This window comes from Nycticebus coucang, chromosome 2 (assembly GCF_027406575.1).
Source record: "Nycticebus coucang isolate mNycCou1 chromosome 2, mNycCou1.pri, whole genome shotgun sequence".
NCBI classification, from domain to species: domain Eukaryota; kingdom Metazoa; phylum Chordata; class Mammalia; order Primates; family Lorisidae; genus Nycticebus; species Nycticebus coucang.
Genome location: NC_069781.1, coordinates 125,433,758 through 125,455,606, shown reverse-complemented (window position 1 = coordinate 125,455,606; position 21,849 = coordinate 125,433,758). Strand labels below are relative to the sequence as shown.

The 21,849-nt window shown below is 40.2% G+C and overlaps 1 protein-coding gene across 7 annotated transcripts in view; it reads right to left on the bottom strand.

Annotated features, from left to right (window-relative positions):
* Nucleotides 1-16,255: 16,255 nt before the first annotated feature.
* MCTP2 (multiple C2 and transmembrane domain containing 2) overlaps nt 16,256-21,849 on the bottom strand; it is a 254,048-nt gene continuing 248,454 nt past the window's right edge. For 4 of the 7 annotated variants that reach the window (XM_053581773.1, XM_053581771.1, XM_053581772.1 and 1 more), the window contains one exon: nt 16,257-20,846. In XM_053581773.1, coding sequence (XP_053437748.1) covers nt 20,778-20,846 — 69 coding nt within the window. In that variant the 3' untranslated portion in view covers nt 16,257-20,777. Of the gene's footprint in view, nt 20,847-21,849 lie in introns of all 7 variants that reach the window. The other 3 variants (XM_053581767.1, XM_053581769.1, XM_053581768.1) reach the window with 1 other exon arrangement.

Below are 21,849 nucleotides of genomic sequence, written 5' to 3'. Positions count from 1 at the left end.
GATGAAGTCCTACTGGAATAGGCTGACTCTTTAATGTAATGTGACGGGTGTGCTCATAAGATAAGAAGAGACGTAGAGAGAGAGGGGGACATACACGGGGAGAATGCCATCTGGCAAAGGAGGCAAGTGGTGAGTCTACCAGATCAGGAATACCAAGTGCTTCCAAGGACACCGGCACCTCAGTGAGAGGCGCAGAAGGGATTCTCTCTTAGAGCCCCCACAGCCCTGCCACCGCCTGGCTAGCAGACATTAGCCTTGGACTAGATTTTAGCCTTGAGAACTGTGAGGAAATACGCTTCTGTTTTAAGCCCCGGTCTTTTGTCGTCATTTGTCATGGCAGCCCTGGGCAACTTAACACTATGGCTGTATTCCTGAATGGTTTTCACAGCCTTGGAGCCAGATGCCAAAAAAAAAAAAAAAAAAATCAGCTCTTGAATAAAAATAAATAAATAATTGCAATTTCTCTCAAAAGGTTTGGGGAGCAGGGACAAGAGCCCTGACTTGGCTGCGGTGAGGGACATGACCTGTACAAAGACAAAGCTGCAGACAGAGGAAAAGAGCTGGGGAGGAGAAGGCGGCGGTGATACTGAACGGGGCCAGCTGGGGGCGCCCGCGAAGGAGGGACAGCTGTGGAGGGCTCGGGCGGAAAGGTCAGGCATGCTGTGGTCATTTTCTTCTTTGAGACAGGTGTCTGTCCTGGAGAGCTTTTCAGAAAGATATCTAAAAGTCACTGAGAGGGACCCAAGGTTGCCTTCTGCAAAATTAAGAGTAAGAAAGAGAGAAGGGCAGAGCCAGAGGGGCTGAGGAACGAGCCAGACCTGCTGTCTCTCTAGAAGGGGAAACAAATTGTCAGATCGCAGCTGGTAAATAAGATGTTCCGGCGAAGCTTGAAAAGCCGGGTTCTTTCTCCTTTGTGAAGCCTCTACCTGCATAACATGAAGGGGCTCAGTGACAGACACATTAAAACACCATTAAACTGTGAAATAGAACACAGTGCGAAAATAGATTTAACCTTCACAGCGGATCGATCTCTACCCTGCGCCGTGCCCAAGTTTTTGGACAACTGTTTTATAATAGGTTTTACTTATTTTCCTGTTGCTGTTCTGACTTCCTCAGAGGAGGGTGTTATTTCTAAAAGCTCCTGACAGCTGAGAGAAGCAGGCTGGCTTCTCAGGGAGCCCCTGGCCTTGGAATGTTCCCGCCAGCTGCTCCATAAACAGAAATCAGTTCTGTGAAAGTGAGGAATAATTTGGTGGCGGCCGCTGGGGTGACAGACGCCCAATGAGGAAGAAGAGAACATAGCCAGTTTTTCAGAGAATGAGCAGGAGACAGGGTTGGGGCCTCACGACTCCAGACAAAGGCAGCAGTTTGGGGTCTATACCTCTGTGACTTCACTGAGCCACCTACAGAAAAGGGGATACTGTTTCCTTGTAACATGGTTCATTTTTTGTTCAAAGCGTGCATGTACGTACACACGTACAGTCTAAACCATTTTCTTAATGAGAAACAAAAGAGTTTCAGTTTCCCGTCACACAAATGACCAAGGAGCTGTAACTCTCCAAATGATTTTCTGAATGGGTGATTTTAACCCACATGAGCGGACTAACACAAAGTAACATAAAGACAACAAAGTCACTTATTTTTTAATGAAAACATTCATATTTAATTCTGGATAGATATTTATTCTGCTTAGAGGATAAAGCAAATTGGAATGGTACTTTTGGATCTCAGAGTAACTACTAATGAGCCCCAAGGTCCTCCATGTGTGGACTTCACGGTGCTTTTTTCTTTTCAACCACCATATTCACAAAATGAGCGCCTGAGGAATAGCCCCTTCCTGAATTGTAACTGAGTCAGAGAAAAATCATTATGAAGGGACCAGTGTGTGGGGGTCCATCCAATCAGCCCAGGAATGTGCATGATAGGCAGTATAAAGCTGTTGAAGAAGGGGTCCTATGAGGCTCACAAGCGACAATTCATTGTCAAAGATGCATCAACTGCCCATGAAGGGGCTCAAATTTGAGCTCACAGTTTTGACTCCCTAGTCAAATTTCTTACAGTTCCTTGTATTAGAGATTCAAATATATTTGTAAAATTTAATGTCCCTTTTACATAAAAACGTCATAAATAAAGATGATAATTCTTTTTTGATGTGATAACAAATCTATTCCCAACTAGCAATTGGATCCTTATAAATGGTAAAAAAAAAAAAAAAAAAAAAAAAATTCTCTTTAGGCCTGGAAACATGATTAAGCTACCTCACTTAACTATTATTTAAAATTATTACGTAAATAATAACTGAAATTAAATAGAAATGGAATAAAAGCTTTAAAAACAAAAATGATAAAGGAAAATTCTCTTTTTAGATCATATGATCACCTCCACAGAAAATTCAGTAAAACATGCCACAAAGTGATAATAAATAATTTAAATGTACTTGCTGATTGCCAACTATTTATAAAGTACCAGTCATCTCCTATATTAGACATATATATACTTTTAAAAGTAGAAAAAGACAAGAAAAAGATTTCTTCCCTTCAAAATTTTTGCACCCAATTGCAACCAAAAGTATAAAGTAAGTGGGAATAATCCATACAGAAAATGTGTAGAAGCTATATAAATAAAATATGAAACATCATTATGTCTTGTTACATGTTGAGAGACTTAATGCTGTGAAGATAGAAAATTGTCCCAAATAATTCATGAATATAACAAAGTTCCAGCAGGTTTTTCTCTTTCTTTTCTTGAGACGGTATCTTGCTCTATTACACAGGCTATCATAGAGTGGCGCTATCATAGCTCATTGTAGCCTTGAACTCCTAGGTTCAAGCCATCTTCCTATTTCAGCTTCCCAAATAGCTGACACTGTAGAAGCATGCCGTCACGTCCAGCTATTTTTTTTTTTTTTTTGGCCGGGGCTGGGTTTGAACCCGCCACCTCTGGCATATGGGACTGGCGCCCTACTCCTTGAGCCACAGGCGCTGCCCACGTCCAGCTATTTTTTTACAGAGAAATACAACCTAGCCTGATGTTGAACTCAGTAGGATATTTTATATATATATATATATATAAAATATATATATTAAATATATATATATATATTAAAAAAAAAGTGTGGGACACAACTACAATGGGAACCTTACCTAACAAATGCAAACATGTAACCTAATTGTTTGTACCCATATATTAATCTGAAATATAAAAAAAAAATTAAAACTTCGTAAAGTTTATGTAGAAGAATAAGCTGTTTTATCTTGGACTTTTTAAAGTGAGGATTGAGGATGAAATAACCAGTCAGATATTAATAATTCATTAAGGAAATAGTGGAGGACTTGCTTGGTGCATGCTGCTCACAGCAGGGGTGGGGCAGTCAGACACAGTTCCTGCCTTCCGGGAGTTTACAATCTGGTATAGAGGTACATTAAAGAGTAACAACACAAATATTATAAGTATTTAATTACAAACTGTAATAACAAAAAAAAGTGGGGTGTTGTGGCAGGCGCCTGTAGTTCCAGCTACTTGGGAGGCTGAGGCAAGAGAATCACTTAAGTCCAAGAGTTTGAGGTTGCTGTGAGCTGTGATGCCACAGCACTCTACCAAGGACAGCAAAGTGAGACTTTGTTTAAAAAAAAAAGAAAACTGTACAAAAGCTTGATAACTAGGATCTATAGAGAACTCAAATTAATCCACATGAAAAAAGCCAACAATCCCTTATATCAATGGGCAAGAGACATGAATAGAACTTTCTCTAAAGACGACAGACGAATGGCTAACAAACACATGAAAAAATGTTCATCATCTCTATATATTAGAGAAATGCAAATCAAAACAACCCTGAGATATCATCTAACCCCAGTGAGAATGGCCCACATCACAAAATCTCAAAACTGCAGATGCTGGCGTGGATGTGGAGAGAAGGTAACACTTTTACACTGCTAGTGGGACTGCAAACTAGTACAACCTTTCTGGAAGGAAGTATGGAGAATCCTCAAAGCACTCAAGCTAGACCTCCCATTTGATCCTGCAATCCCATTACTGGGCATCTACCCAGAAGGAAAGAAATCCTTTTATCATAAGGACACTTGTACTAGACTGTTTATTGCAGCTCAATTTACAGTCGCCAAAATGTGGAAACAGCCTAAATGCCCACCAACCCAGGAATGGATTAACAAGCTGTGGTATATGTATACCATGGAATACTATTCAGCCATTAAAAAAAATGGAGACTTTACATCCTTCGTATTAACCTGGATGGACGTGGAAGATATTATTCTTAGTAAAGCATCACAAGAATGGAGAAGCATGAATCCTATGTACTCAATTTTGATATGAGGACAATTAATGACAATTATGGTTATGGGGGGGGAACAGAAAGAGGGAAGGAGGGAGGTGGGTGGGGCCTTGGTGTGTGTCACACTTTAGGGGGGCAAGACATGATTGCAAGAGGGACTTTACCTAACAATTGCAATCAGTGTAACCTGGCTTATTGTACCCTCAATGAATCCCCAACAATAAAAAAAAAAAAAAGAGAAAGAAAAAAAAGAAAAAAAAAAGAAAACTGTAATCATTGTTTTCAAAGAAAGCTACAGGTTAGGGAGAAGCAGGGTCTAATGGTGGAGTTATTCTCTGCCCAAGTTAGAGGAAGCCATTCACAGTGATGGCCACATGAATGGTATGTGTATTAGCGGGCGAGGGTGCAGCACACCAGCAGCCAGATGAGCAGGGCTCAAGGATGAGAAAGGCAAGAGAGTTCCCAGTAGAAGGAAAATACATTTGAAGGCCCTACCTCAGACTAATCCAGAAACAAGAGAAAGGGTAGTGACACAGGTCTGTAGCAGCCACAAATGATGCAAAATGGAATTGATTTATCCAAGTGCCTAGACATCTCCCTAAAAGTCTTGAGCAGATAAGTGACATGATAAAACTAACGGTTCCATTTTATTTTTTCTTTTGTGTGGAGAATGGTTTAGAAAGGATTAATATGTAAGATGGGCGTGGGATATGAAATATGAGAAATGTGGTCTTTCTAGGGGAAAGATGGTAGTGTGGTTAAGCAGACTGGGGACACTGGAAATGGAAAGTGAAGGGTCTGAGAAATATTTTGAAGGCAGGATTAATCTGAATTGGTGATTACGTAAGCTGAAAGTCAGAAGGCCTATAGAAAATTGATATAATTTAAACAGTTTTCAACTGGTATAAGAAAAGGCAGACTGGAAAAAATAAGGCAGACTAGAATAAGGAAGACAAAATAAAACCAAAACCTGGAAACAGTTTCATTTATATCATATCAAATAAACTTGGTAGTTGAATGTAGTGGGAAATAACAGTCTATCCATGAAACAATTGGTAATTGGCTTTTTTAATTTTTTGTTTTTTTTGAGGGAGAGGAATAACAAATACAAATAACAATACCTTTCTTGGAACTTATACCAGAAAAAGAAAACAGCATAAAAAATACTAAAAGATGATATAAGTCTGTATTTCTATTTTATTCCATGTTACTCTTTCTGTGCCTTTGGACCTTAAGAACAAACACAACATAAAGCCCTCCCAGTTCATGGCCCAGTGCGATGCACCCTCTAGGCTTTGTATTTGATTTCCTCCCTAGTCATTATGGGTAGGCCACCTCTCTGACTTTGAACCCTACAACTCCACCAAGAACACTGATGTTCTTGATCATATTACTACTCAGGGTTAATAACAGGTTTATGTATTAATAATACATGGGAAGTCCTTTATATAATACGTAGCATTTTGTAACTGCTCAATTAATATTAACCAGTACTAAGTTCATTATGTTGTTCCATCAAAGAGTGTGGCCTAACTCTTCACTTAATCAAACGTTTCTTTGTGTACTCTGATGGCTTCAAGATTTTTTTTGTAAATGCTCCTGCATTCATTCTTAGGCTCAACTATAGTTACTTTATAGTTTTGCTGCTATTTTAAAAGGAACTTTATATTCTATTTCCTTTTCTGAAAGGCTATTCACAGTATAGAAGAATGCTATTAATTTTTAAATTTTATTTTGCTGAATTAAAAAAAATCCTGGATTAGGGGGTGATTTTATAAGCATGTTACATAAGGAAATCACGTGTTTGCCAAGAAAACTTGATCAAAGCTAAGAGACAAATGAGGCGGGGGAAAAAAATATTTAAAACATACTTAGTATATAACAACAACAACAAAAAGGTGGTACTCTAAATATATAAAAAGTTATTGCAAACAAAAAGAAAATTGTCAAATGTGGGCAAAGACCATAAAGAAACTATTTACAAAGAGAAGAAATAGAAATATTCTGCAAACAGGAATAAATGTTCGGTATTATCTGAAAATCTAAAACCTATAAATTAGCAGCAGAAAGCACTTTTTCGCATTATTAAATGCATTCATTGGAATTCCTGTTATAGTGACAGCAACCCAACCCATTGCAAATTACGCAAAAAGAGAAACTATTGGATTGGTTAACTGGGATAGTTAGGGGGTGGTTCTCCTTTCAGTCCCAGTGGAGCAAAGAGCTACATCTCACGTTTGTGTCACCATTGCGTTTTATTCTGCATGTTGTTGTTTTTTTTTCTACTTGTCAGACAAAGTAGCTGCCAGCAGCTCCTTTCAGCCTAGCAAATTGAGATAAAATCTAACAGCTCTCTTTCGTCTCAGTCTATGAAACCTAGGACAATCTCAGTCTTAGCTGAGTCTCTTGCTTATGCGGATCCAAACACTGTAGTTGAGTTGATGCATTAGGATGGCTTAGCCTGAATCACATTACTGACCTTGTGGCACTGGGATTGACAATCCCACAGGACCGCAGGCAGTTGAGGGAAGAGGGCTGCTTCCTTTTTAGAGTAACTTGTGCACAAATAATTTTATATCCCCTGGTCCAAACAACCAGCATTCCTATCTACAGGAATTGAAAGCAGCGCTACACAGAGAGAAGAAGAACCAGAGAGGGTATTTTTTTACTTCATCAAAATATTTTTTTAAAACACCGATTATTATAAAAGAACAAAGAAACGAAACTAATAAATTGTTTGACTGTGGAGAGGGTACAATATGAAGTTGATATGCTTCCAAGGATATTCTTGGTCTCCTCATAGTAGTTTTCTCTGGGGCCCTAGTGACAGCAAGACCTCATTACAGGGAAAGTCACCGCCCAAACCATGACCGTGGATTTGTGAGCTACAATGGCTTGCTTTTACACATTACATCAGCGTCCTTGGAGACAAAGGGAGCTTACAATCGCATCTTGGGGGACAAAAGCGAGCCTTGGAGAAGTCTAAGATGGAAAGAGAAAAGGGATAGTTGATCTAAACTATAAGAATGGGTCTCTCCTAGCGAACAATGTGGCCTGTACTCAAGGTTAGTTACAAATACAATCTCCAGCTTGGGAGAGGCACATTCGGTGTTTGTTTTTTCTCCCCACTAAATTGATAAGTTGGCAGGTTTGAGGCCTGTGTCCTTTAGAAATCCCACTGCAGAGCTGGAAAGTTTAATACAGCCAGAGAGGCAATAAACAGCACGAAGGTCACGCGTAGCTTCTGTGAAGGGAAAATGTTTTATGAAAAACACAAAATGCAGAGAAAATTGAGCCTAGAATGGGATGATGTGAAAGACTGCAGAGGGAAAATAATGAAATTCTATATTCCCCTAGAACTTTTCAAAAAAACCTGAATTCCCTTTGACAACAGATCTGCCACCTTCCAGATTTTAAATGTCTTCAAGTGGTAAATGGCACTTGAAGTTCTCCATGGAGAGATGAGGCCAGCACAGGGTTTAGGGGAGTTGCTGTGCCCACATGGGTGTGTGTGTGTGTGTGTGAGAGAGAGAGAGAGAGACAGAGACAGAGAGAGAGAGAGATATTGAGCGAGAGGAAACTGCCCAGAGCCTGCCCAGTCCTGAGAAGAGAGGATCCCTAGAACCATCTTCTCTCCCTTGTTTGCCCTGGACTTGGAATTCTAACAAGGGCGTCCCTATTACTTTAATTCCAAAGAATTTAACACTAAATGTCAGTACCAGCTAAAATTGTGAAGTATTGGATATTATTTTAAATTTTCTTATTTACAAGGCAGAATTACATTTTAGTTGTTTTTGTCACATCATGCCCAGCAAAAACATCTGGCACATAGTAACCACTTATAAGTGTTGACCGATTAAGTGCATGAATGAATGAGTGAAATAAATCCAGGCAATGCTCACCTTCTGGAGTGCTCTTGCCATTTAATTTATCAGTTTCACTATGTGTCCAGGGGCAAAGCCTCTGCAATAGATGTTAGAGGACATTTAGAGATGAGGATGCCACAGTTTAAAAAGGGATGAAGTGGACACACAGGTTCTTCTGGTGTGCTACGGAAGATACAACCACCACCAGAAAGGAACTAAGGGATTTATGAATTCAAAAGCAAGAAAGATGGTACATGGCTCTGGAGATTAAAAAGTATCTCTTAAAGGGCAGCTCCTGTGGCTCAAAGGGGTAGGGTGCAGGTGCCATGTGCTGGAGGTGGCGGGTTCAAACCCAGCCCTGGCCAAAAACTACAAAAAATAAAAGTGTCTCTTAAAGAGGTGTAATAGGGTGAAAACATTGAAAATGGATAGGATTGCCTCTGAGAGAGAGAGAAAAAAAGGCTATTCAAGCTCAAGGCATGTGTATGTATTTAGGGTTGAAGAGTAGTGCGATTTGGCTGAAATCAGCTATATTTCTGATTTGGCAGGATTGGAAATAGGATAGAGGATTGGAAAGCTGTGTCAGGACAGCTACTTCCCATGCAGTCCAACATGTTTTTTTTTTTTTTTTTTTGTAGAGACAGAGTCTCACTTTATGGCCCTCGGTAGAGTGCCGTGGCCTCACACAGCTCACAGCAACCTCCAACTCCTGGGCTTAAGCGATTCTCTTGCCTCAGCCTCCCGGGTAGCTGGGACCACAGGCGCCTGCCACAACGCCCGGCTATTTTTTTTTGTTGCAGTTCGGCCGGGGCAGGGTTTGAACCCGCCACCCTCGGTATATGGGGCCGGCGCCTTACCGACTGAGCCACAGGCGCCGCCCTGCAGTCCAACATGTTATACTTACTAGGAAAGAAAGCGGGTTACAACCTCCAACTCCTGGGCTTATATACTGCTCAATGGACAGGGAAGTCCTGGAAGGCATGGATTACACCTGGTCCCTGCCTGGCAGGGATGTCTATGTGCATGTTTCCTGTTAGCCAGAATCCTTCTAATAGAAGGGTACAGAGGATTAGGTTACATTGTTTGCATGCTGAGGAAGAGTCAGAGCTGTGTTTGAGTCCTTCCTCCAGGTGACAGCCATATGCTCACACATTGCACCTGTTAGGTGGGAGCTTACTGATCTCCCTCGCCTTCTTCCCCCTACTTAAATTTAATTGTGTTTTTCCCTCATGTGGGCCTATAGCTGTTCATCTACTAGTTTCAAATTAGCATTGAGTACATGGGATGCTTGCTTTTCCATACTTGAGATACTTTACTAAAGAGAATGCTCTCCAAACATATAAAAGAAAAAAAGTTGCCATTTTTTATGGCTGAACAGTATTCCATGGTATACACATAGCACCATTTATTAACCCATTATGGTTGATGGGCACTTGGGTTGTTTTCACATTTTGCTACTGTGAATTAAGCTGCTATAAACATTCAAGTACAAATGTCCTTATGATAAAATGATTGTATGGTGAGATTGCACAATCAAATGGAAAGTTTACTTTCAGCTCTTTGAGGATTCTCCATACCTTTTTTCTAAAAAGGCTGTATTAGTTTGCAATCCTATCCACGGAACTGAAGTGTTGCCTTCTCTCCACACCCTCCTGCTTCTGCAGCTTTAGGATGTTGTGAAGTGGGCTCAGAAGCTTCTCCCGTGAAGACAGAGGAATGGCCAAGAAACATAAAAAAATGCTCATTGCCCCTAACTCATCCGTGAAATGCAAATCAAAACTACCTTGAGATATTACCCAAACCCAGTGACAGTCTTTTGCCAAAGAAGCTGCTAAAAAGGGAGCTATGCTAATGTAACTCCGATCACCCACCTCCAGAGCCCCCACTAACCCACCTCTCAAGGAGGAGGAAGTGCTCAGCAGCCTGTCTGCAGCGACCAATTTGCGCCTCTGGTCCCAAGTTTTAGAAGAGCAGGCTACACACCTGTGGGGCAAGGCTTCTGGTGGCCAGTACACCCTCTGCCTGGCTGGATAAGTTTTTCTAATTCTGAGGTTCAGTTGTGGGAGCCTCCTTGTTCTCATTTTATAACAGCACTAATAATGCATTTCATCTTTGTTTGACTCCTACACCAACCTCTTGGTTGTTTCTGAGCTCAGGTTGAGAGAAGGGTTACTGTGGCTCCCATAACTCCTATCAAACTCTAAAAGCAATGCTTAGTTCATGTGTGTTGAATGGAAGAATGCACAAATTGCTGAAGACTCATAAAAGGAAGAAGCACCCAAGTCACCATCTGATCATTCTACTGCTTTGTCAAGGTCTGGCTCTGACTTGGGACACCTGACAATGGGATCTTTTTCTCTTTTGTGGAGACAGAGTCTCACTTTATCGCCCCTGGTAGAGTGCCATGGCATCACACAGCTCACAGCAATCTCCAACTCCTGGGCTTAGGCGATTCTCTTGCCTCAGCCTCCCGTGTAGCTGGGACTACAGGTGCCTGCCACATGTCATTTGGATCACTATTAATAGATGATTTTTCTCTATCCTGTTTTTTGAATATTTAATTATTTCCTCCTCCTCTCCTCATACATAAAGCCTATTTTCCAATACTTGCAAATACTATTCCCCTTTACTCTTTAGACGCCCTTATGTCCCTTTTTGTATCATCGCCTCCTACAGCTGCTTTGCCTAATTTCTAGTCTGTTTCTGCATCCAGAAATTTGAATCTTCTTTAAAGATGGGAGTATCTGTGCTCTTAGGCCCACAGCCCCGGCTCTACAGGGACATGTCTCTTAGGACACGATGTTTGCAGTCTCTAAACTGAGCCCCCAGGGTCCTCCTTTCCCATGTCACTCATCACAGGGATGTCCAGTCCACGCAAGGTCCATTGAAGAGGGTTTAAAAAAAGTTCAGGTTAGATTTAGATTTTCTTTTTAGAATGTCTCAATATCTCTAGGAACTGGATATTGCATTTTATCAAGCACATGCCAACAAAAGCCAGAACTCCACCTGCAGTTCAAAGCTTGTGTTTTAATGTTCAAACACTTTTTGGAAATTAGATGGCCACTCTTAAGTTCCAATGATTCTTTTAAAATGATGAAACTCAGAGGTCACTGAGACTAAACAAAGTTGCAGTTTGGGGATATGACTGAAAAAACAGCTGAGAGGTCAGCTTCTATGAGATCTCTGGATAGAAGTGTCTGAGTGTCAGTGTAGACATTGGGGTGGGGGTAGAGTCCATTGAAAATGGAAAAACAATTAAAAATATATTGAAAGAAGAAAGAAAAAGAGAAATCATTCCTAATTAATTCTGGTGCCCTACTCAACCCCATCCTCTTTGTAATCCTACTGGGAACATCTTTATTGATCTTGGGGTCCTACAGCAGCCTCTGATGCTTATCTCAGCATAAAAACAGACTCCTGCGATGAGCAGTGATTTAATTACATGACAATCACCGTTAACAATGCATGGCGAATACCAAAAAAATATGCAGAGCAAGACTGGCGGTGATAAATGCAAAGAGGTGGCATTGACTTTCAGTAAAGTTTCTGGCTAAACACCACTGACACTTCTCTCATAGGAAAAATAATATTAGTGACCTAAAAATGTCTAAGAAATGAGTTCATTGGTTCCAATTTAGTTAATAAGTAAATTTAAAATTTTTAAATGTTAATTTTTAATATATTATTAGAAGCTGATTCTAGAAACTGAGACATATAACCTAGCAGTAAGCTTTTGCATAAAATAGTGAGACCAATAAAAGGCAGAGAACTTCTATTATCTTAGGTATTCAAGCTTCACTTGATGCTTATACATATTTGCTATTAAACATTATGGAAGAAACTAGATGAAATCAGACCTTCTCACAAAATACCCTGTCAGAATCAAATTTCAAGTGTCTTCAGACATGTTATTATAACTAGTCTTTTAAATACGTCAAAGTACATATTTAAGTGTAGACATATTGAAAACAATAAGTTCCTGTTTTTGCCACTAGACTAAGTCAGATTAACCTGAGTTAACTAGTTGAGAAAGATCATGTCCCGATGTTAACTGACACAGGTTGTCTTAAAACATTTGAGCAAATAACAGACACGTGAATAAGGGTCACGGCGTGTGCTTAGTTTGGATGTCTTAAAATCCGGTTAGTTGAACATGGTAGGTTGGATCTTCTATCATGAGACGATAAAACGAGAGCAGAGTATAAAAGAGAACAAATCCACAAGAGTTAAGAGAGAAGAGCGTGTACAAAGAGTCAATCCCAGAAGTGTGTCCATGTGTGCACATGGTGGTGTTGGGGGAAGCCGTGGCACCTAGTGGAGATCATCACATCAGTAGAGTGGGGAAGGGAACCTCAAAAAGCTCAGAGTGGAGTTGACAAAGTCTACTAACTTGTTATATTTGTCTAGATATCTCTAGAAACTGGATGTTGCATTTTATCAAGCACATGGCAACTAAAGCCAGAACTCCACTTACAGTTCAAGGCTTGTGTGAGGGCATGCATGAGAAGAGTAGGATTCCGAAGTTTATGCGGGGGCACATAGCCAGTGCGGTCTCAGTCCATAAGACTGGAAGTCTTTTCTTTCAGAATGTCAATGAGGTTTCCGAAGGGAATTTAAGGCAGACTATGTAATGGGCAAGGACACAGCACCAGAATGGCTGGATTTAGGGCTCAGCTCCATAACTTCATAGTTATGTGAACTTGAGCAAATTCATTAACCATCTGTGCCTCAGTTTTCCAATCTGTAAAATGGAAGAGAATAATAGTATTCCTTCCTATGGTTTTAGTGAGTATTGTTTTTTCAGCTTTGGTGAGGTATAATTGATAAACATTATGTACATTCAAAATATACAATGTGGTATTTTGATATATACATTGTGAAATGATTACCACAATCAACCAAGGAATCCACCATCTCACATGTTCACCTTTTGTGTGTGTGAGACTACTTAAGATCTACTTTTCTTAGATTTCAAGTATTAATATGTATTTAACTATCGTCATCATTGGAATTTTGATAAGTGTCACAGTGAATCTGTGTATCACTCTGGACTGTATGGACAATTTGACAATATTGATTCTTCTGACCCATGAACACAGGACATCTTTCCATTTGTGTATTTTTTAATTTCTTTCAATACCATTTTACAGCTTTCTTGGTTATATTTTTTTTTTGATGCTGTTATATGTGTGATTGTTTCCTTTATTTTTTTATTATTATTATTTTTTTTTTTTGTAGAGACAGAGTCTCACTGTACCGCCCTCGGGGAGAGTGCTGTGGCGTCACATGGCTCACAGCAACCTCTAACTCTTGGGTTTACGCGATTCTCTTGCCTCAGCCTCCCGAGTAGCTGGGACTACAGGCGCCCGCCACAACATCCGGCTATTTTTTTGTTGCAGTTTGGCCGGGGCTGGGTTTGAACCCGCCACCCTCGGCATATGAGGCTGGCGCCCTACTCACTGAGCCACAGGCGCCGCCCTGCTTCCTTTATTTATCAGGTAGTTCACTGTTAGAATAAAATCACAACTGGTTTTTTCTGTTGATTTTGTAACCTGGAACTTTAATGAATCAAACAGAACAATTTAACTTTTCTTATTTGGATGTTTTTTGTTTCACCTTCTTGCCTACTACTTGGTCTGGCTAAGACTCTTCCAATACTAAGTTGAATAAAAGTGATAAGTATCAAACCAGTATCTGTGTATAGCTCTTTCCAACTGCCAATTTACAGAAAATAGAACAAAGGAACATATTAAATGACACCACAGGTGGTGCAATCAGCAAAACTGACGTGGTCAGACACTCTACAGCAGTGGTTCTCAACCTTCCTAATGCCGTGATCCTTAATACAGTTCTTTACATTGTGGTGACCCCAACCATAAAATTATTTTTGTTACTACTTCATAACTGTAATTTTGCTACTGTTATGAACCTTAATGTAAATATCTGATATTAGGCGATCCCTATAAAAGGGTCATTCAAGGGCGGCACCTGTGGCTCAGTGAGTAGGGCACCAGCCCCATACACCAAGGGTGGCGGGTTCAAACCCAGCCCCGGCCAAACTGCAACAAAAAAATAGCCGGGCGTTGTGGCAGGCGCCTGTAGTCCCAGCTGCTTGGGAGGCTGAGGCAAGAGAATCACGTAAGGCCAAGAGCTGGAGGTTGCTGTGAGCCGTGTGACGCCACGGCACTCTACCAAGGGCAGTAAAGTGAGACTCTGTCTCTACAAAAAAAAAAAAAAAAAAAAGGGGTCATTCAACTCCCAAAGGGGTCACGACCTACAGGTTGAGAACAGCTGCTCTACAGGACCAAAAAAAAAAAGCATAGTTTCTTTAAATAATAAAGAAATAAGTAAGAAAAAAATACTGAGTATAAATAATAGCTTAAAAGAGACTTCAGAGTGATAACAGTCACAACATGTGGACTTATTTGCAATCACATAAAAAATTAGCAACAAGAACATACATTATAAAATAAGAACTCAACTTACTCATACAGTTCAAGGAAATAATGGATCTTATTTTTAGCTATAATACTCTGCTGAAATGTACAAGGTTATTAACATACTAATGTAGTTTGAAGGCTACTTCAAATCTCTTTTCAAACAAGGATAAATAGAAATGATTCATTAAGTACTTAGAACACCCCAACACGTCATAGGGGTAGGTGTACGTTCAGCTTAATAAATAATCAATGCCGCCAGCAGTTTTCTGAAGTGGTTGAACCAACGTACAAGTCCATTAGCAGAGGAACCCAGGGCAGATGGAATAAGAAGTAAAATATTTCAGGCTCCAGACTCAGAGACAACCTGGATTTCAGAACTTATAGGCAGTGAGTGTACTCCATATTGGTTTGCACTCCAAAGTTCCTCTGGACTTCAGCTGTTGTTAAGTCACCACAGTGGAGAGGAAGACAAGGCTAAGTGACAGCTCACCTGAGGGTGGCCTTCTGTTTTGAGTCCTGCTAATGTAAAGAACAGGATATACCAGTAGTTCTCAACTAGAGGTGGATTTGCCAAATACTCCCGCAACCCAAGGTGGGATTTGGCAACAGCATCTGGAGACATTTTTCATTGGCATGACTTGGTGTAGAGGGCACTAGTGGAATCTAACTGGCAGAGGTAAGAGATGCTGCTAAACCTCCCTACATAGCTGTGGGTCTCATTACTTCACAACGAATAATTACCTGCCCCCAAATGTCAACAGTTCCAAGTTTGAGAAACTCTGGTACATACCCTTGAGGGGTACTGTCTTAATCCACTCAGGTAACTGTAACAAAATACCATATACTGGGTGCTTTATAAACAATAGAAATTAATTTCTCAGAGTTCCAGAGGCTGGGAAGTCCAAGATCAAGATGCAAGCGGATTTGTATCTGGCCAGGGCCCACTTCCTCACAGCCAGCATTCTTCTCACTCCAACCCAGTGATTTTCAGTGTGCCATGAGAGGATCTTAGGTATGCCTCAAAAATGTTTAAAGATCATTAATTACTTTAGAAAGAATTTCAACGCACACTAAGTATATTCTTTTTTCTTACCTTTTTTTTTTTTTTTGGATCAACATAATATAAGTGTGCTGTGAAGTTTAACTATAGGTTCAAGTGTCCTGTATGATAAAAGAAGGTTGAAAAACACTGCTCTAACCTCATATGTGGGAAGGGTTAAGAGGTCTCTCTCGGGTCTTTTTTATAGGGCCTCTAATCCACCCTCATGACATCACCACTTTCCAAAGGCCCCACATTCTAAGACCTATCACCTTGGAGGTTAGGATCTCAACACAGGAGCATTAAGAGAACATAACCATTCATATCATAGCAGGTAGCAACCGGAAAAGAACACAGCATAGGCTTCTGTGGTGCTGGGAACATTGAGTTTTTTGATCCAGGTACTGGTTTCATGAGAATATTGAATTCCTGAGAAGATATCAGGCTGCAGCTGATGAGTGCTATAAAATATTAACATTCTTATCTGCTTGAGTATCTACGTAAATCATTACATTGAGATGTCAGGATAGAACAGCAGCTAGCTTTAGACAACAGGTAATGTGCTTCAAGCCATTTTTTAGATCCCCCTCAGAATGTCAGCTTTCATTCAAATACCAATTACTACCCAACATGTTTTCAGAAGATTTTTTATTTTCATTTTTCTTCTGTTGCCATAAGGTTTCTACTACATAAAAGAGAGGTGGGTTTTGACAGAGCATAGTTTTAAGTAATGAATATGGCTGACTCCATCTTATCCCCATGAAGAATTCTCTGTGGCTAATAGTTGTACAATGAGGTCATGACACATCTAAGTTTTTTCCCTTACTGAAATCATTCCACACATTTTCTTTCATTCCTAGTCCCTGCCTTGTCTTTCCCTTCTCCTTCACAATTGAACTTTTCAAGAGTTACCTACATCCATTCTCATCTCAACCCAATATGATTTATTTCCATTCTAAGCACTCCACAGAAATGAATCACTGACAAGGGCTCCCTGACTGCCATGTCATTCAAAGTCATCATTCTGTACTCTACATTTGTGACCTCAATGGGATCTGATAATATGTATTTTGAGACAGTCTCACTATGTTGCCTTCGGAAGAGTGCCATGGTGTCACAGCTCACAGGAACCTCAAACCCAGGGGCTTAAGCAATTCTCTTGCCTCAGCCTCCCAAGTAGCTGGGACTACAGGCTCCCACCACAATGCTCAGCTATTTTTTGGTTGCAGTTGTCATTGTTTAGCAGGCCTGGGCCAGGTTCGAACCCGCCACCCTTAGGGCATGTGATTGGCGCCATAACCACTGTGCTACAGGTGCCAAGCTGGGATTTGACAATATTGACCACACCTGCTTTCTTAAAACATGCTCTGTCATGGAATTCTAGTACATCACAGGCTATTGGTTTTCTCCTCTCTTGTGACTCCTGTTTCTATTAACATTCTTAACTAACTCATTTACATAACTTTCAGTGTTGAGTTCAAGGTTCGATTACTTTTCTATGCAATGTTTGTCTTGAAATATATGCATATGTGTATCTAAAGTACAGTGTATTTCTCTCTGAGAACCATATCCGTAATTCCACTATCTCTTTGATATTTCCATCTGGAGACTTTTCAGAAACCTCATATTCAGCACTAAAACTGAGCACATGTCATTCCTCCCCTGGATGCTTTTAGAGTTCTCTCCTTCAGCAAAGGTAACACATCTTTCTAGATTGGCAATAGGAAGATGCAGCCATCCTTGACTCTGCTCTCTCCCTCATCCCCCTTAGTGAAGGAAGTGAAGACATGTGCCCAGTCTGTTTAAAAGTTTATCTCCAATCTCCCAATTTCACGGAACATATTCTTTTTCAGTGCCATTACTTGGAAGTGCAGGATACCATTTATCAAGAATACTATAAGTGGTTTATAATTCTTCTCTGAACATTCATAATTGTAGTCTAGCCACTGCAGCTAAAATGATCTTTTTCAAACTTGAATCTGAGTGCATCATGCCATTGCTGGAAAGTGTTCGGCTCTACCAAGGGGATATAGTCTGTTTTGCTCAACTATATCATCAGCATACATATTTGCTAAATGACAAATTACAAGAAAATAGAATCAAAACATTATTTCACCACACAGGGGAAAAAAATAAACATATTTTCCTTTGACACATAGGTATAAACTTCCCCAAATTTAAGACATTACTTTTTATACCCATGGATTATAAATATTATAAAAAATAAGCTCTTAATGAAAGAAATTATTCCCCAAGATAGACCTCACTAGTCTATCCAGCTCAGCCTTCTTTTCTGATAGCAGTATCTGAAAAGGCAGAGAGAGACAAATCATCTGTGATTCTGTTAAACATGTATTTCCTGAGTATCTATTAGGTGCCAGGTAGGATGGGCCATCCAGGAGAGGACAGTGATTAAGGCCTCTTATAACCTATTGTAGAATATTGCAGGTGCCAGAATACGTAAGGTGTGAGGGTGCAACAAAGGAAGGTGGAACCAAATCCACTCAAAAGACTAACCAAGACTCTTTAGGGCAAGAGACGAGAAAGTTTTGAAGGAGAGTAGAATTTATTTGGGCAGAAATTAGGGAGAGGTTATTCAAAGTGAAAAGAAAAGTCCGAATGAGGATTAACTCGGCATAATGCAACAGGCACCATGGCCATGACTTTTAAGAGGCCTCAACTTGGGTGGTGACAATCAGAACAGATTGTACGGATAGCACAACAGAAGCAGGTAACACATCAACCCCAGAAGTGCAAGACTGGACTCGATTTTATGGGTTGGGAGATGAGGAAAAAAGGATAAGGATCAAAAAAAGATTATGACAAGAGGATACTGGCCCAGAAGATGCCCACGCCAAATAAGAAAGCTAGAAGGAGACTATGGCAGTTGGAGTTCTGAAGACAGGGAGAAAGAGATGTTTAGTTTCTGATCTGCTAAGGTGTAGGTGTCTGTAAGATATCCAGGCAGGGCTAGCAATGGGCATATGAGGTTTGAGAAGAGAGCCAGGAAACCTTGGCAAGACTTCAACATTCCTACTTAATTATCTTTAATTATCATACTGTGAGTCCATAATCCATAAATTTTATCTAAAGCATTCTGGAATCTTTCCTAAAAGTTCCTGATTACTTGCATAAATCTTAATATGTCACTTACAACTAACATTTCTTTTTAACATCCAAGGTCTACTTAATTGATTAACAATTGTTTTATACATACAGTTTATTAAAGGTTGATTCGGTTCCATTCTTATACCCCAGCTGGTGTTTGGGTCCTAAACTTAGTATGCTGAGAATTTCCATCCTGGCTACTGAAGAAATAAGTCTATCTAATGATGCCAGCCTCGTCAGGCAAATTATTTCATTCTGAAATTCTACAGCAAAAGAACAACAATAAAGTATTGGTTCCACTTTTAAATAAATAAGGGGTTATTTTGCTGCTGGAAGTTTTCATTCAAATGACTGATCAGATCTCACATGTCTGTTTAAAAATGTCTGAGTTAGGTCGTTACAAAATGACAGACTATGATAAACTACATGATGGTTAGGACCAAGACAATGAGGCATTGTTTATACAGAAGATTGAGTAACTGGTTTAACAAAAGAGGTTCTTGGGTATCTATTGTATGTACAACTAAGAGATTTACTGGAGCTTTTATAATTTCTGCAAGGCTCTTTTCCAGTCAGCTTCATTAACTTGAAGTAAATCAAACCATGCAGAAATTTGGCTCAGCCAGAAAGCAACCCAGGGAGATACAACATGAAGAAAAACAGACACAGGATGATAAGGTTTAGAATCTTTGGCATTTTTCATAAACATTTTGTTTGAAAATTATTAAATTACAACCCAGAGACAAAAAAAAAATAGTAAAGTCTTAAATCAGATCTTTTTACCTTTACACTTTCCTTAATAATACATACATATATATATATAAACTACACAAAGTATGTGTCGACAAAATACAGTCTTTGAAACTTAAATATCATTCGAATGGAGAGATAGTTGTACATATTTTGTATATGTACAAAATCAAGATGTTTTTACTTGGCAGGGAGTACTGTGGAATGGTGGGGTGTGCAGAGGACAGGTGGTATAGGAGAACTTTAGGGCGGTGCTTTTGTCTAGGAATAAGATTCTGAAATAACAGTGATTGTATGTAGCTTGTTTTGTTCCTAAGGGGAACAAAAGACAAATTTAGATGGCCAAAGGATACTTACTTTCTGCTCAAAACATTCAGGTAAATGAAATGATTATGATAATTGGGTAAGCAGCTTCATTTATTAGCCCCTTGGTATTTGGCTCCTTCATCTTTCAAAATACTGAAGAGAATCCACTCATTCATCCCCTTCCTTCCATGCCTTTCGGAAAGTACATGTTGACATTTTATTTTGGAAATAAGCAAAAACTAAAATCAGAAGGAAGGACGTTTGAAGGCAACCAAAGGCTTTCATGAAACACACACTCTTCAAGTGAGTGATCCCTGGGGACCCTCCTGGGGCAGCCACTGCCAGCAATGGACATGACACCGGCTGGCATCCAGCACCAAGGGCTTGATCAAAAACGCACATGAACATCCCTAATAATCACAGGTGAAATGCTCCTAAAGAGTTTGGGTAATTTTGGTAATTATTAAAATATCTTTTTACAATATGCATTATTTGGGCAGATGCCGACTGTCACAGACTTGTTCACTCAGAAGAAACTTAGTCATGTGAATAATCATTTGAAAGGAGTGTGAGGGTGGGGAGTGGAAATACCTGCATTTTAATGAGAATCTGCTGGAGGTGTGAGAACAAGTTCAAAGTCACTCTCTAAACCAAGTCGGCTCCTGGCTGTTCTCAAGGAGGATGTTCAGACCCGTAGCAACCTGCTTCACCTCCTATGTCAGATGAATGTTTGTCTTTCACAGTTGCAGGATTGTTTCCTTTTGCAGGGCTGATCCTGTGTGCAAGTGGGACGCCCACGCACGGGATGTGCACCCAGACATGTGTGTCTGTGCATGTGAAGAAGGGGTTAGACTCCAGAGAGGGGGCCCCGCAGCACGCCTTGCAGAAGGACACTGCGGGTACCACTGCAACAACCCTAACATTGGTCTCATCAACCAAACACATCTAGGATGCGTGTGTCCCAAGTCGGTGGTGCCCTAGGGAGCACTGCGCTTCTTCCGCACGGGGCTGTGACTGCTGCAGACTTTCAACTCTGAGTACTGCACCTGTGAAAACAAACAGACGTGATGCTGGCGGTTAGGTAACCCTAGCTCACCACAGCATGTGCTAATGGCTCCCCAAGGACAAACCAAGGCGAAGGAAGGAAGGTTCAAAGGTAATGAATCATTTTCTAAACACAGGAACGTGGAGGGATTAATTGCAGGAAGGATTTGAGAAGTCATGCATCATTTCTCAAAACCAAAATATTAAAAGCAGATTTTTTTTCTAATGAGATGCTTGGGTCTCTACCTGCTCTGGGCACTGTAGAAGGTCCTCGTTCTCTGTGCGCCACTCTTCAGTCATAGGCAAGCTTCACAACTGCCTCTTGGGAATGTTTATCTTAGTACATGATACGGCAACTTAACTGAGAATTATTCCTTTTAAAAATATCTTAAAAATCTTGGGGAAAACATCTCAGCAAATTACACACATTTATTTGGTCTGAGAAAGAAAATATGCTGAAATTGATACTGGGGCCCAGACTTATTAGAGAGTTCTCTTAAAAATTCATGTTATTTGCAATGTAATCGTTAAAACATCTGTGATGTATATGAGTCCTTGAGAGTCCCTAGTGGCAAACTGTCACTGTGTTATCAGAAAGCGCCCCTGTTGACGCATGGAGGATCTCACCAGCATACTCTGCGTCTTCCTTGAATGTTTTTCTGTGGCTTCTCTCTGTGTTCATGCCAGCTCCAACTGGATGACCACTATGAGGGCTGGGCCTGGACTGTGTACAGACAATCTTTAGGGGGCTTGATGGAAATTTCTATTCGAGGATACAGTGGGAACTCACACTGTGACCCAAGTGATGGTACGTCACAAACACACCTCTTTGTTATGCTGGCTTTTATAGGTTGCTGATGGAATGGGCTTACTGAAAATATTGTATTACAGACCGCATGTGCCCCTATTTTTAGCATTTGTGCCAAACTTCCCAAGGACATGATGCCTAATCACATAAGGCATCACAAACAAACAAGAACTCCTTTCTTTCCAGGACTTTGTGAG